This window comes from Venturia canescens, chromosome 7, assembly GCF_019457755.1.
Source record: "Venturia canescens isolate UGA chromosome 7, ASM1945775v1, whole genome shotgun sequence".
Classification (NCBI taxonomy): Eukaryota; Metazoa; Arthropoda; class Insecta; order Hymenoptera; family Ichneumonidae; genus Venturia; species Venturia canescens.
In genome coordinates, this window is record NC_057427.1 from 16,402,800 (window position 1) to 16,417,266 (window position 14,467).

Consider the following 14,467-nt stretch of genomic DNA (forward strand, 5'->3'; position numbering starts at 1 on the left):
TATGTTAAAACGCCTCGAACTGCTATTGTTTTATTGAATACACATTATATCCATTTTCCTTGGTGTTACCGAAAAAGCAAAAAAGTTCTGATGTTTCTCACTTCCAGATATGTATCCTTAAAAAATAAAAGTATATCATGAAGTTATCATATATGGTATAAATGAGATAAAATTGTATAAATATCACATATGTTGGAAATATTCATATTTTCAGTGATAATAACTATTCCATATCTCATCTCGAGCTGATAGGTCAATTTATTGATTGAAAAATAAACGCAATTTTCAAAAAAAATGTTTTGTTTCTTCAATTTTGGGTTTTTGAAGCATGTTATCAGCCGAATAACGAAATTTTGCACAGTTCCAATGGAGAAAAAAAATTTTCTAAATTTTCGGGGAGTTGTTCCGCTTTACCCGTCAGTTCCGCTTTGCCCTACTCTTCCCTATATTTGTGTAATATCAATAAAATAATTAAAACATTTAGTCATTTGGATGGTGGTTCATTGTTAAAATATTCAAGCTTAGTATTTTTAGATCCTCTGGTCTTTCGTAGGAGAGATCAGTATGGAGGTTTGTGCATGGACTGCCGGATTTTGGTTGGAGCGGGAAAGACCTCCAGATTCCCCAGAATTGCTACCCGAGGAGTTTTGCACTAACGCAATTTTCAAGAACGAATACTCTCCTCGGATTTGTGAGCATCTAGTACTAGTAATCGGGCATTTGTTTGACACCATTTTCATAGGAATAAGGAGGAGTAGGAGGAGGAGAATCGAAAGGTTGGGAGCCTTTTAGGCATACAGGTGGTGCTCCGGTGGCACGAGAACGCTCCATCCGCGTATCCTTCTGGCTGATTTCTGTCACACCAGAAATCGTACCAGGGGATAAAGCTGTCCGGTTATACAATAAATATCAATCATGTACATCATAAAATATCGAAGAAAAAGCAATGAGTTTACCCATGCGTACATTTTGCCATTTCTAATTTGAGAGTCGCTTAAAAAAGAATTAGATAATTTCTTCATCAAGTGCTAAATCATAAAACAATAGAGTAAACTTATCCTTATCAGACCTACGTGAAAATCCAATTGTTTGTGTGGTTATGTTGATGTTATTGTTCATGGTTTATAATTTTTTTTTTAATTATAAATGAAAGAATTTGTCAAGTTTTCCCCCCGAGAGGGAGAAAATTGGAGAATACGAAAAAAATTGAATATTTGATCGGCTACACGCTTTACAACCACGTTCGACAGAATACTGGAGATTGATATAAAAGACGTATACCGGCTCCGTTGGCTCCGACACAATTGATAACGAATCATGCAACATCATCGCATTATATATCATCGTTACACAGCGCGTATCATCACTCGATCGTACATCTTAAGCGCACCATGCACCTTCATACCAAACATATACTACCCTACGAACCATACGCTCTATCAAGTAGGATCGAACAGAACACCATCGCGCAATACAAACATCCATCATTATGACGCATTAGTACCTCAGACATAATCACGTCACACACTACATGAACCATGCATTATATCGCACCACGTATACAACAAAGTATTTGAAAATTTCAACAAGACTTTATTTTTTGAAATCGTGAATGGACATTTTTCTTGTATAGGAACCATGCGTAGCGTCTACAGTGATGCTATACGCCGCCAATTCCAAAATTTTCTAGGTGCAATTTAAAGCAGGCGCATATAGGAATTATTAATTTTCGCATTATTTAACAGAATAAAATATTATTTTTTATAATTTCTCGATCGAGAAAATATTGCTGCATTCGAAGGTGTTCTAATGCAGAATTTCGACGTTGAGACGATTAACTACCAGTAAAATTTTATTGTTTCCTGGAGGACACAGGAAACAATGGAAAAGTTAGAAGGGGTCAAATGAATCAAAAGCTTAAACACCGTCAATTCATCCACTAAATTTTTTGTTTCTACGACGTTTAAAACGTCATTCGATTGAAACAGTTTTTTTCCCTTTACGTAATTGTGGTCTCCAATGCGATTGTTGTTGATCGGACGAAAACCGTATTTGATTATTTTTAACATTATTTTTTTCCGAAATTTTAATTGTTTTCAATGTTTTCACAGCCAAAATAGCACCGGACAAATTAAGCATTCAGACACAAGAGCGCGCACATCGGCAGTAATGCTGCTCTCTATAGCTCACGCACAGTCCTTATACATACAACAAAATTCTTGCTCCCCAGCACGAATAAATTCTTTATCCTTTTAACTAAAAGTTATTGTCGGTACCAAGAAACTTTATTCTGACATTGAACATTTTCTTCAGTAAAGTGAAAAATTTTAGCGAACACGTACTACTAAATATTTCGATTTTTTAATGGATAGTCGTTTTGATTATGAGCCGAGTACCCAACGACCCTCCCCTAAGAACGCATTACCCAATCATATACACAATGACTGGATCGTCCGTACGATTTTATCACACCGTTGTCACAGTGTGATGAAATCATACTACATGGAACCACGGCATAGGGGATTGTCATGCTACACATAATCAGATACCATGGACCCGCGGGTCACATCGCACGTATCAATAAATACGGAAAACATACACCGATAAACGATGATACAGCAACTTTAGCAATTATTTGTTCATTAAACGCAGAATTAACTAAAAATAGTTTTGTCATAAAATTTTGAAGATGAATTTGGGGAATTAATAAAATAAAAGTGCGCTTTACAACGCATGCGCAAATCGAATGTTCTGAAACAAACCGCTATGCGAACAACATTTTTTTTGGTCAATTTTAATTCTTAATGATTGATTTTGTTATAAAATGAAACTTTTGTAAAAATTGTTGAATATAATTAATAACGTTCAATTTCGATCATTTCATGATAAAATAATAACGAAAACTTAAAAAACGAACTATCCTCAAATTTTTCTTTGAGTGTCTGGGATATTGGTGGCGTTCTGCGACGTTTGCAGCCCGTAGTCCAGGGTTCATTCCCTAACCTCAAAATTTCCGAATTGTTGTTGCACGGGACATTAAAGGGGTTCGGTGACGTTCTCATCCCGTGGTCCGTGGACAATCAATTACTTAACCTCACGGATGCTCAGGATATTGGTGAGACTCGGCATCGTATCGATCCCGTAGTCTGGAGTCGAAGGGGTTATCCTAACCTAACTCTTTTTATTCTTTTTATCTTGGTAGAATCATGGATGATCTTTTTCGTAAATTCAATAGTAACTTTTGTAAATTTTTGTTGTTGGTAAATTTTCAATTCAAAATTAAAATTAAACGAGTCCGAGTCAAATTAAATCGTAATTTTTGTACAAAATGTAAATTTTATAAATTTATTGATAATTCATAAGGCGGCGGTACGAATTATAGTATATATTCCTCCAATTTAACCGAATAATATTTTTATGATTGCATAAACTCAGTAACACTTTTGAATTATCAAATCTTTTTGAGTTTTTATATTTTTTGGATTTTCTTTAAGCCGAGCGTAAACCGGAAAGTGTAAAACGTAATTAAAAATTGATCTTGATCATAACCGCGAGCGCAACATAATTTCCTATAATCGGAAAGCGCGATTGCGAATTTTCCAATTCAAAAAAATCAAAAACAAATTTTTGTGTAAAAATCGTTTGAAGTTGAATAAATTTGAATTGTTAAATTTTAAAAAACACAAATTCCGCGTTCTCACGGTTCCTTTATACCTGCTCCTTTTTTATTATAGAGTTATTTTTCCCCATGGAATTTCACGTCTTCAGGTTATTATTGCGTGTACACTGTGAGAATCTAAATCATTCAAAAATAACTATGTCAAACAATGATTAACTTCTCCGAATGAAATTAAAAAATTACAGAAATTAAATTTTTCACGGGCATCCTATTTTACTTTCGGTTTTTTCTTGTATTGGGGCATTTGGATTATTTCAAAACAGAAAAATTATAACCATATTTTTAACCATGGGGAAATATGGAATTCCACAAAAGCAAAAAGGTTTCGCGATATTGCAATCAGTGAAATAGTACACTCGAATTAATCGTGCCCGGAACTCACGTTTCACATTGTTAAACACGATTGTAAGACAAAATGAATAATTGAACCAGCCCTCAATAAACGAGAATATCGAATGATTTCCGTCATTATAATTCAATTAACTGGAGAATTTTTATCCTTTTTTTCCAATACAGTTGTTGGATAGAAGTTGACGATAGAAGAAAGAATATTGGTTGGACGAAAAATCTGAATAAGATGAAATTTTCATCATTAAAGATGCGAAAGAAGATAGATGGATCTGAAGATTGGAATAAGGTTGAAGAAGGATTAAAAATTGTATATGAGAATGTACAATGAGTTGGAGAGGACTTGACTAAATTGGTACTGCACCCACCGCTACTGTGAATATTCATACGTAGAATTACGATATGTAATGAAGTAAAGGTTTTACGTATTATAAAGAAAAGTGGGGGTTGCGAGGGTGAGATCTCGAGGGAAATTCATCATGGTGAGTTCGCTCGAAGGTTTCAAGTTTCACCATTCTATTTTTTTCTCTCGGCTTTCGTGTCTTTCTTTACGTGAAATATTAATAAAGGATGTGTCGCACATTGTACTGTAATTAACAGAGTAGGGAGGAAGAAAATATCCTGTAGCAACGAAATTAATCGAAACTCGCGCGTGTCAGCTTGAAATTGTGACAGTTTATCGCTCGTCTTACCAACCATGGCTTATAAACATTGAAAATGTTATATTTTACAAATATACAAGAGCCTAATTTTCTCATGAGATCCAGCATTGTTGCCACAAAAACATAATTGAACAATTTTTTTTACGCTCCCCCCACTCCAGTTAATAAATGATAATTTCCATATTTTCCACACCCACGTCTCGCTCGTTATTCCGCCATAAAAATATTCCCCAAACACCTCGGAATTATGACAAATTTTATGCGAGTTTAGGGGGGAAAATTCTGTTGAAAATATCGTCGTAATAGAAGGGTGAATAAGAATTTCCCTATCAAATTCTCCTGAGAAAAAAAAATCCATTTTTTTTAAATTTTTTTCCACTCGCTCGCAATCTCATCGAGATAGCCAATCCGGCACCTATGTGTTATTATGACCCGGTCTATACATACGTCGTATATCCTCGGGTTTCTCCTTTCGCTCTTTTCCTCTTGCCCAGCAGGGTTTTTACTGTAACATACCCGCAAACTTTGTGTGCGTGCTTTTTCTTTAGTTTTTTTTTAAGCAAGTATTCCGAACGTACTCGCGATGGAATTATACCGGGTTTACGTACGTCATACATTGTGACGAGTGAAAGAGAGAGAGAGGAAGAGAGTGCTTTTTTCATGCTGTCGGGAAATTTACACAACGCTCTCTGGTGTATCGATCGAGAATAAAACTCGGAGGACAAAGACGACGTTATATATATATATACACACACACATAAGTATGTGAATATGATATACGTGTTTTATAATTTGTTTTATAATTCGTGTTCTTAGAACAAATTTATGAATTCCGATAGTAAAAAAATGAGACATAAACACACAATTTCCGTAATTATATTGTGAAGATATAAATGATTCGTATAATTAACATAATTGGAGGTAAAACGATGAACTGCTACTCCAAGAATTATCCGAACTTAATAACGCTCGTAATGGAATAATGAATTAGAACTACCGGATAACCTCGAATCAATTGATTCACTATAACCATACAATATTCACGATAGAAAAATTTACGGGATAATGATATATCGGTATTTGAAACCCTGTTCGATAATTATATTTTTTCCGACGTCAAAAGAGGCGACGACATTTTTTTCAGCGTTCTCTGACTGACTGGAAAGGTTTGAAAGATAATAGAGTAAAGTTAAACTCGTTACTCATGGAAATGCGAAGTAATTTATCTCGGGAAGCTCTCCGAAATAGCGATGCTAAAATGTAATGTGCCATGACCTTTTGACGTGAAACGAAAGGTGCAGAATAATAGCGGAGGCGGAAAAACCGGTGTGTTTTTATTTTTTTTTCTCTTTCCGTAGGAGGAGAAAAAATGTCGTGAGTAAATAAGAAAAATTAGTTTGCTCGATACGAATCTCTGCCCGAGAACAGAGGCTACGAGGCGAGGGAAAATTAAGGTTCAGCAAATAATAAGAATCAGCAGTCGACTGTCGTCTGAACCTCGAAAAAGTTTGAGATCTGTATTGGATTTGGGTCGAGATAACCAATTCCATCATCATCGATGAACCGTTTCTTTTTTATCGGATGATCTTTCGCTGATATATTTATACTTGTGTGGTTGTGAAATTATGGTTCCACATCAATAGAGGACGTCAATGAATAATCAACGTTCATTTAATAATACAGGGAGAATTATGCGAGTATAATCAAGGAAATATGACAAGAAATAAATGCGTCTATAGATATTAATGAGGAGAGCTGAAATTTAAACCGAGTTGGGAGCGCAACTTTATCGTCGGTATAAAACAGCGATACTCAAATGGTAAAATCAAGAAAACTCACCAATTTGAGGAACATCGTATTGGCGATTACCCCTCGCCGATCTGAGCAGGAACTGTGAAGCGATACTCGCCCCGGGGCCCGTGGGTGGCCCGGATTGTGACTGAGGCCCGCTTCCGGACCATCCTGAGGGAGTAGCTCTTGAATTGGAGCTTTTCGAACGCGCATCATTCCTCTTTCGAAGAAAATTATCGTTGTTGAGCCATCGGTCGTCGACCGCGCTGTCGCGTCTTTTCGTCGTCGAGTGATCGATCCTTGTCAGAAAATTAGAAATCTCGTTGCTCTCGGCATTGATCCAGTCAGCAGGATTTCGGAGATCCTTGGAAAAGTCGTGGTCGCGGTACGAGAAGAACGGGGCTTCTGGCCGATCGCTGAAAACTCGAGGGGCGTTCCACGTGACCGGGGCTTCCGCCGGTATTGTTCGGTCAGCTCTATAAACAACCTCGATAGGTAATTTCGCGTATTTCCTCGTTAATTCAGGCCCGTTTCTTCTCCCATTTAACGATAATCTGGGAGGAGCATGAAGGTTCATTTGATCGTGATAATTAGGGATCATAAGTCTCAAAATGTCATCGCTTCTGTCCTTTATATTGGGCGGTTTGCCGGAAACGAGAAGATCTCGATTACGTGGATATAGAGTATCGAGTACGGCGATAGCGAATTCATCGAGAAATCCTTTCTCTCGAGCATTTCGTACCTTTCTGTCTTTTTCTTTTTCTTTCCCTCTCCTCTCTCTCTCGTTGTCGTCGTCGTCATCGTCGTCTTCCTCCTGCTCCTCTTCCTGTTCCTCTCCCTCCTCTTGCTCGATGCGTCGATCTCGTTTATCTTCAAACCTTTGAAAGTTGGACTGTTGATTGAATCCCACCAGAGGCAGTTGCTCTTCGTATCTGTGAGAGCCACTATTTTCAAACTCCAACAGATGAGAAACAGTCGCCATCGACTGCAAACTTTTGCTTTCTTCGTCGACCCTCGTCAAGCGATTTTCTTGACGAGACTTGAAACCCTGCCCGGACGACGTGGATTGTGGTTTTTGTTGCTGTGACGACGAAGACGAGGATGACGAAGAGGAGGACGCCGAGGATGAGGAGGATGTTCCGTGCATACCGGTTGGCCGATTTCCTAAGCTCAAGGCAAGACCGAGACTGACGTAACTAAGAAGCCAAAACATTTGGCTCGACATTTTCCTTCGATTCGTTTGCCACGCTTATCCAATTTTTAATTCCCTTTTTCTATCTTTCACTCACAATTCTTCCTTCCTCTCTTCAATATTCTCCTTTACTTTATCCCTCAGATTCGTAACTCTTATTTTCTTTTTCTCTTTTACTCTCTTCAACAAATAGATCCCTGTTGATTTTTTTATTTTTCTTTTTCTTCTTTTCTTTATCTCTTCCCACTCGGACTAATTGAAGCCGATTTTTTAGTCGAGCAGTCTTCGGGCCTGTTGTGTCGTAAGTTCACGACGTTTATAAGCTACGAGGAAGAACGCATTGGAGTTGACTCGTGAGTGTTCTCATTCATCAATGTGATCGAACCAGGAAGATATAGCAAAAGTTTGAGAGTTTGAGAGAGAGAGAGAGAGTGAGTGAGAGAGTGTGTGTATGTGAGTGAGAGAGAGAGAGAGAGAAAGAGAGAGAGAGAGAGAGGGAGAGAGATAGAGAGCGAAGAAAGAAGAGATTGCGTTTGAGGGTGTGCGATTTGAAGTAGCTCGTCTTCGAGATTTCTCTCTCAAATGGTTTCGAGAAACGAAAATTCCCACGACTGATTTCAGAGACTGAGAGAAATCCAGGGACTTTTCTTCTTCTTCTTCTTTTCTTCTTGTTGGCTTAGTTCGTATCGTGACGTTGCTTATCGATCCGAGCTCAAACGTCACAGGTACAAATAATTTGTTCCCTCTCGTTTTTCGATTATGGCTTTTTTTCTCTCTCTCTTCCTCTCTCTCTTTCTCAACCTCTCTCTCTCCCGCTCTCTCTCTCTCGCCCTCGATGTGCTCAATCGATCGATTTTCCCTCGGTTTTACACCCTCCTTAGGCCTCGCGCGAACAATTTTCTCATGTACTTCAAAATCCCTTGATTCTCTTCCCGTTGATCCTCGAACGGAACGCCGATCTTATTTATCTATTCCCTTTTTCCAGGGTTTGCTGTCGACGCCACCGCTACCACCACCGCCGCGGTTGCTCCGACAATTCACAAAAAAAAACCACTAACACCATACACCCACTCGCGGCACTGATTTGCTCAATTATTATCGCACTATTCGATCTTCTCAATTCAATTTTCCTTCTCGTTCTTTCTTTTCCTCTCTTCAAGCCCTCGATCTCAGAGTGATTACCTGCAAATAAAAAAACACTAATTCACGATCTAAAACAAACACAATAATATTCCTCGAAAAATAAAGCACAGTGTTGGACAATCGAAACGAACACAGATGTTCCGTCGTCAGAATGATTTTTCATCGTCACTGATAATATATGATTGTGAAAGAAAATTTTCATCAGCATCTGATCTCTCAACTGAGAGTTCATTCATGAGCAGATCCAATTTTCCAACTCCGTGATCCAAGGAAGGGAGGGAGAGATAGAGAGAAAGAGAGAGAGAGAGAGAGAGAGAGAGAGAGAGAGAGAGAGAGAGAGAGAGAGAGAGAGAGAGGTGCAGATGCATTGAACCCAAGCTCCGTGTCGTTTACATGAAAATAGAGAAAGTATCTGGAGTATTATAAAAAAAGGAAAAGGAGTGAGCACGGAGCAAGGGTTGATTGTCCATAACAAAGATTTTCTAATACCTGTTTCAACGATATCCGGAATCGGTCACAGTGAGTAATTCTGTGATTGCGAACAAGGTGCTCGAGATATATTGGTGCCGTGCAGCGGGTGCTCGTGAGAGGAAGGTGAGGTTGTGTGCGAGTGTCACGATAGTGTGGACACTGGAACGGTGCTCTTATAGGTGCTCGTGGGTGCAAACAACACTCATACAAATGGTACGATTTTTTAAAATATAGATATATTCATAACTGAATCGGATTTTAAGTGCATCATCCATACGAGTATAACTATCACTCGTTATTTTTCCTCTCATTCGTTACCGTGGAGCTCTCATTATTGAGAGTGTACAGACGAACCCATACATCCACGCATGAATACACGTATGTCGCAAGTGTATGGAAAATCGCGTATATGTACGTGTGAAAATACAAATGTTAAGATAAAAACGTGGCGCGGTAAGAAGAGAGCGATTAATCCAAGTCGGCGTAGGGGCCCTTTGTTAAAAATTTTTTTCACCTCTTAAGCCACCTCCGCCAGCCTCGCCCCTAATCAGCCGTTCCGCCTCCATTACTTTCATCTTTCCCTCGGGAACCTCATTATTCCCAAATATATTTATTAATTGTATTGATATATATATGCGTGGGCGTGCTCGTATGTGTGTGTGTGTGTGTGTGTATAGATGTATATATAATAACGTTTCTACAATTTTATATACTCTTCGAATATGCTTTCACCGAAATATAAGTACAAATGTATAACGCGCTTCACTTTCTAACAATGCCAAGTCAATAATATTCATTTGTATTCTTTACATTACTTTCCTTATATTTTCTCTTTCGAGTCTCTATCATCTCGATAAAATATTCTTTTCAGTTGTTCATTTATTTTTCTTTACGAAACTAGATTAACATGGACGGTAGTTCGACTAAATAGTACATCCTTTTATCCTGACACGCTTTATTATCAGATTTATATGTCAATAACCTTCTCATTTTTATTATCTCACATTTTATAGCACTTTCGAACCTTTGTACAAATATAGTTACTATTTGTGTATGCACCCTCGGTGCAAATTAAGGCTACTTGAGTGAAAAAATGTGCTTATAAATATATATATAAATATCGATTCCTCACTTTTTCTCTTATTCTTCCCCTCCTTCTCTTCCTTCTTTTACGCGAGCATATGTCACTTATTCGTATACTACAAATATAAATATATACGATTATATGTATATATGTATGTATGTAAATATAAATGTGCGCTTACGTGCTAAGGCCCATGGTGCTACATACGATATAATATTGCGTGTGTGTAATTGTAAAACAAGTGCAAAAAATATCTATGCGATTCTCTTTCTTTTCTTTTTTATTGTTTTTTCTCTCATCCGTCGAGTGTTTTTCGGCATCAGTTCATTCAATCTTTCGAAAGATTTTCCGTCAGCGTTATTCAGTTGCGACGATTGTTTGGAACCTTAGAAAATGACGCGTGAAAGACACGCGCCCTTTGCACAGAATAAAAGATTATTCAACGTTGTATTTTGCTGATTTTATTCTGTTCGATAATCCAATTTTCAACAAATTTCATATAAAACAGTTGGTCAGTTCGGACGTACGGGACTCCCGTATACACACAATTTAACTTGCTATTTTCTTCTATCTTTTGTCAATGTTATATTTACGAATGTTACTGCTATCGTTATTGAAAGCGGTGAACGGAAAACAACTTTGGCAAGGAAGATCAGACAACAACAACGGCGCTAAAACGATGTCTCGAAATATTAAACGTTTTTTATCTACGGTTGTATTATATATTTTTGTATATTTTTATATACATTTCATCTAGAGAAAGCCCAGCTAGCGATCCTCTTTGTACAGCTCGTCAGATCATACCGTACCCGAAGGCGCTTTTTTGGCTCCCTCAGCTCCGCTCAGCCTCTCCGCGGCTGAGGAGAGTTTCCTTCGGTTCGTAACTGCGCACAGCACCGCCCGAAGGTTCGATAGCAGAGCAGTGGTGAGTTATAATCAACAGGTGTCCTCAAAAAGTCTATTTAAAAAAATATTTCCCTCCAACTTCAGCCACGACATTATCCGTTCTTTTGAATATTTCTTCTTTATTACTGCTCTCAAATTTTTTATGAGCTCAGAGACGACGCAGTGTGTGCATGTATGTGTCCGATCCGAGTTAACACGAAGTAGACATTCGCATGAGTGTGTGCTCCAGAGGTGAGTAACTGATGTTTTTTTTTGAAAGCGCACGCAACAAAGATCATTCAGCTTTTTTGAGATGACAAAAAATTGAAAAAATATATATATATATGCACATATAGAGTGTGGAGAACGTACAGCCCTGCTTTTCTATTCGCTTCGAAAATATTTTTACTCTTTCCGCAAACTCGATGTAAGGGAACGCGAACGTTGCGTGTTCAAAGCGGGTAGATTTTCGCTGCTTCCGTCGATTCGTACGACCTTTGGTTTTCACTGTATCACGCCTTATGTTTCCCTAGCGTGCGTTTTTTAAAATCTTGTCGCTGAATATGTGCTCGAAAATGTTCCAAACGAGAGACAAAAAACCGAGGCTTCCTTTCTCTGTCGATCGAACGAAAATTTATCTACAGGACATTCGTTTTTTTTTCATCGATGCGGCACACAAAACACATGATTTTGCAGTACGAAGCACGAACGGCGAAGTTAACAACACACTCTATCACTTATTCGCTTTTCGTTGACCTTCTTCTCCGTTATCACACTTTCAATGAATATTTTTCTCCTTCGCTTGGGCACTCGTCATTATTTCGATACTCCGCTCTCTTTTTTATCGCTTTTCCGAGAGACTCCCAATCAAACGGGACTTTTACTGAGTTATATTCTGTTCAGTGTCATTTCTCAATGCAAAAGGAAAATTAATAAACGACGAACGTAAAAAAAGTGTCGGTCGCGTATTGCCTTCGAAGGAATATTTATACGGTTTTCCCCATCTATGTATGTATATATAGGTATGCGTGGATGTATATTTATTAGCTTGGACACTAAAAGAGACACCGGGGAGAAAAGAGAAACTAGCAGCTCTCACGCACGCCGCGAGCCGAGTACCCGAGGGACTATTACAGCTGGCTGGCTTGGCTCGCTCGCTCGTTCGCTCGCGCGCTCACTGACACCCTAGCCGGTCGGGCAGTATCGAGGGTGGTGGGGTAGCTCGCCCGCTAGCCTTTCTCCTTGCACGAGCGCGTCGTTCCTTGACTCTCTCACTCCCTCTCTCTTTCTCGCCTTCGAGCCTGCTTTTTCCTTTTGACAAAAGAAAAAACTCTTCCTTTTTATTTTTTGAGCGTACCTCCAGCTACGCTTTCAACACAGAGCTTATCAAGGGGAATCCAGTTTCGCCAGGTCGGTTGCGCCCTTTCCCCGCCCCCTGCTCTGCCGCTATGAGCTTTACAATCTCTATCTTTCGGTGGCGACAGCTCAGAGATGAAAACCGCGCGCGGTGTTCTATGACCAGTCCGCCCGGATAGCCCGCTTTTCCGCAACAACAACGATCCGATCTTTCCACTATTATCAACTAAATTCCTCTCTTAAATTGATCTTGAACTAGAAACCCCTCATTCGTGTTGCCAGTATTGTTGTTCCGTGTATCGAATGCACTCACGGGACACACACGAGAACACTGCCTGCTGCGTGCCGAGTAAAACGGAACAAGACCGGACCTTCTACCAGGTTTAACGAAAAAAAGAATGCAACCGGAAAAAGTGTTACCGGTGTTTAACCGTCTTCGAACTATCACCCGAATATCACACTTCCGTTAAAAGTCGTATCTATGATCATTCTTCATGCTTCCGTACATATTCCGTCGTCGATGCGTTCTCAATCGAATAAAAATGGAGTTTTGTCGATCGTTGGGATTTTGCAATATTTTTCATTGAGTTTCTTTAAATTTTTCTTTATAAATAAGGGATGAGAGTGAAGGAGCCAGAGAAGAAAGTACACAACGAAGACGTTGAATCACGAAGCGTCCGGTCGACTAGCGAAAGCCGTGTGTGCATACGGACAAGGCTGGCTGGAGAGAAACGCGCGTAGAGGGGGAGGGGGAGGGCTGCTTTTTACGAGAGAAAGGGAGAGGTTACAGTGTGGGCGAAGAGAAAACTCCTGTCTCTCTCATAGCCTGCTGCTCCCTCCCTCTTTCTCTCTCTCTCTCTCTCTCTCTCTATCGTGCTTTTATCCTCCCCCGTTCTCTCGAGCTTGTCTCTCAAATACCCCTCTTGCCTCTTCCCTCTTTCTCTTGCTCCCTCTCAATTCTTAGCCGCTCTCGAGACCCCTCCCCAACGAGGGGGACCACGACGACAACTACGAGACGCTCCTACGTGTTGCGAGTATCCGTGTATGCGTTTCAATCGTGTACTCTCAACGATATCCCCGGCGTCGTTATATATGTAGAAGAGAGAAGAGGAGGGGAGAAGAACGCGAAAACGCGGTTGCCCAGACGGACTGCGAGGCACTTGCAACGAGCGGTAAAGTGAGCATCCTCGGTCTGAGGCATCCTACAGAGTTATACATTCAGCCTCGAAGAACTAGCTAAAACGAGAGGTTATGGATGAAAGGGAAGATTGTCTGCGCTTTGTCTCTTTGCTACGATCGCGGCTGCGGCGGCCGTCAGGGAATGAAAGTAAACAATCCACAATGTTGATTTTTTTCCTTCACTCGCAGCGATCTCTCTCCCTTTATCTTCTCTCTTTATAATTGATAAAACATTACTCCACCGTGTAACGCGATTGACCCGGCTTTGGGTTCGGTGGAACCCCTCCATCACTATCTCCCCTGCCTTTTATGTACACGAATCTCGAGGGCTCGTGGCAAAAGAACCCAATGTCGAACGGAAGTAATAACAACTTTCTCTCTTTCTCTCTCGGTTTCTCTGATAATAAATCATTTATAGTAAAGTTGAGAAAAAAAAACAACATGGCTATTGTCATACAAGCAACACCGGATCGGGAAATACGAGTAATTTACCGAATGCTCTTTCCGAAAAAAATAACGAAATCGTTACTATCCACTTGATAACCTGTATAAAGATTCACGTCTAATATCTTGACAGAGCATATTCTTAAGAAAAAAAGAAAAACGCCAACATCCGTTGGGCCGTCTGGAAGCGCTTTCACCGCTAAAACATTCTACAAGAAAGGTGAAACCGATGC

The 14,467-nt window shown here is 39.5% G+C and overlaps 1 protein-coding gene across 3 annotated transcripts in view; it reads right to left on the reverse strand.

Annotated features, from left to right (window-relative positions):
* Positions 1-13,231, reverse strand: part of jeb (jelly belly) — a 64,327-nt gene extending 51,096 nt beyond the window's left edge. The window contains exons 1-2 of one of the 3 annotated variants that reach the window (XM_043424255.1): positions 11,628-13,231; positions 6,529-8,854 (exon numbers count right to left, since the gene is read on the reverse strand). In XM_043424255.1, coding sequence (XP_043280190.1) covers positions 6,529-7,705 — 1,177 coding nt within the window. In that variant the 5' untranslated portion in view covers positions 7,706-8,854; positions 11,628-13,231. Of the gene's footprint in view, positions 1-6,528; positions 8,855-9,304 lie in introns of all 3 variants that reach the window. The other 2 variants (XM_043424256.1, XM_043424254.1) reach the window with 2 other exon arrangements.
* Between the last annotated feature and the right edge of the window lie 1,236 nt (positions 13,232-14,467).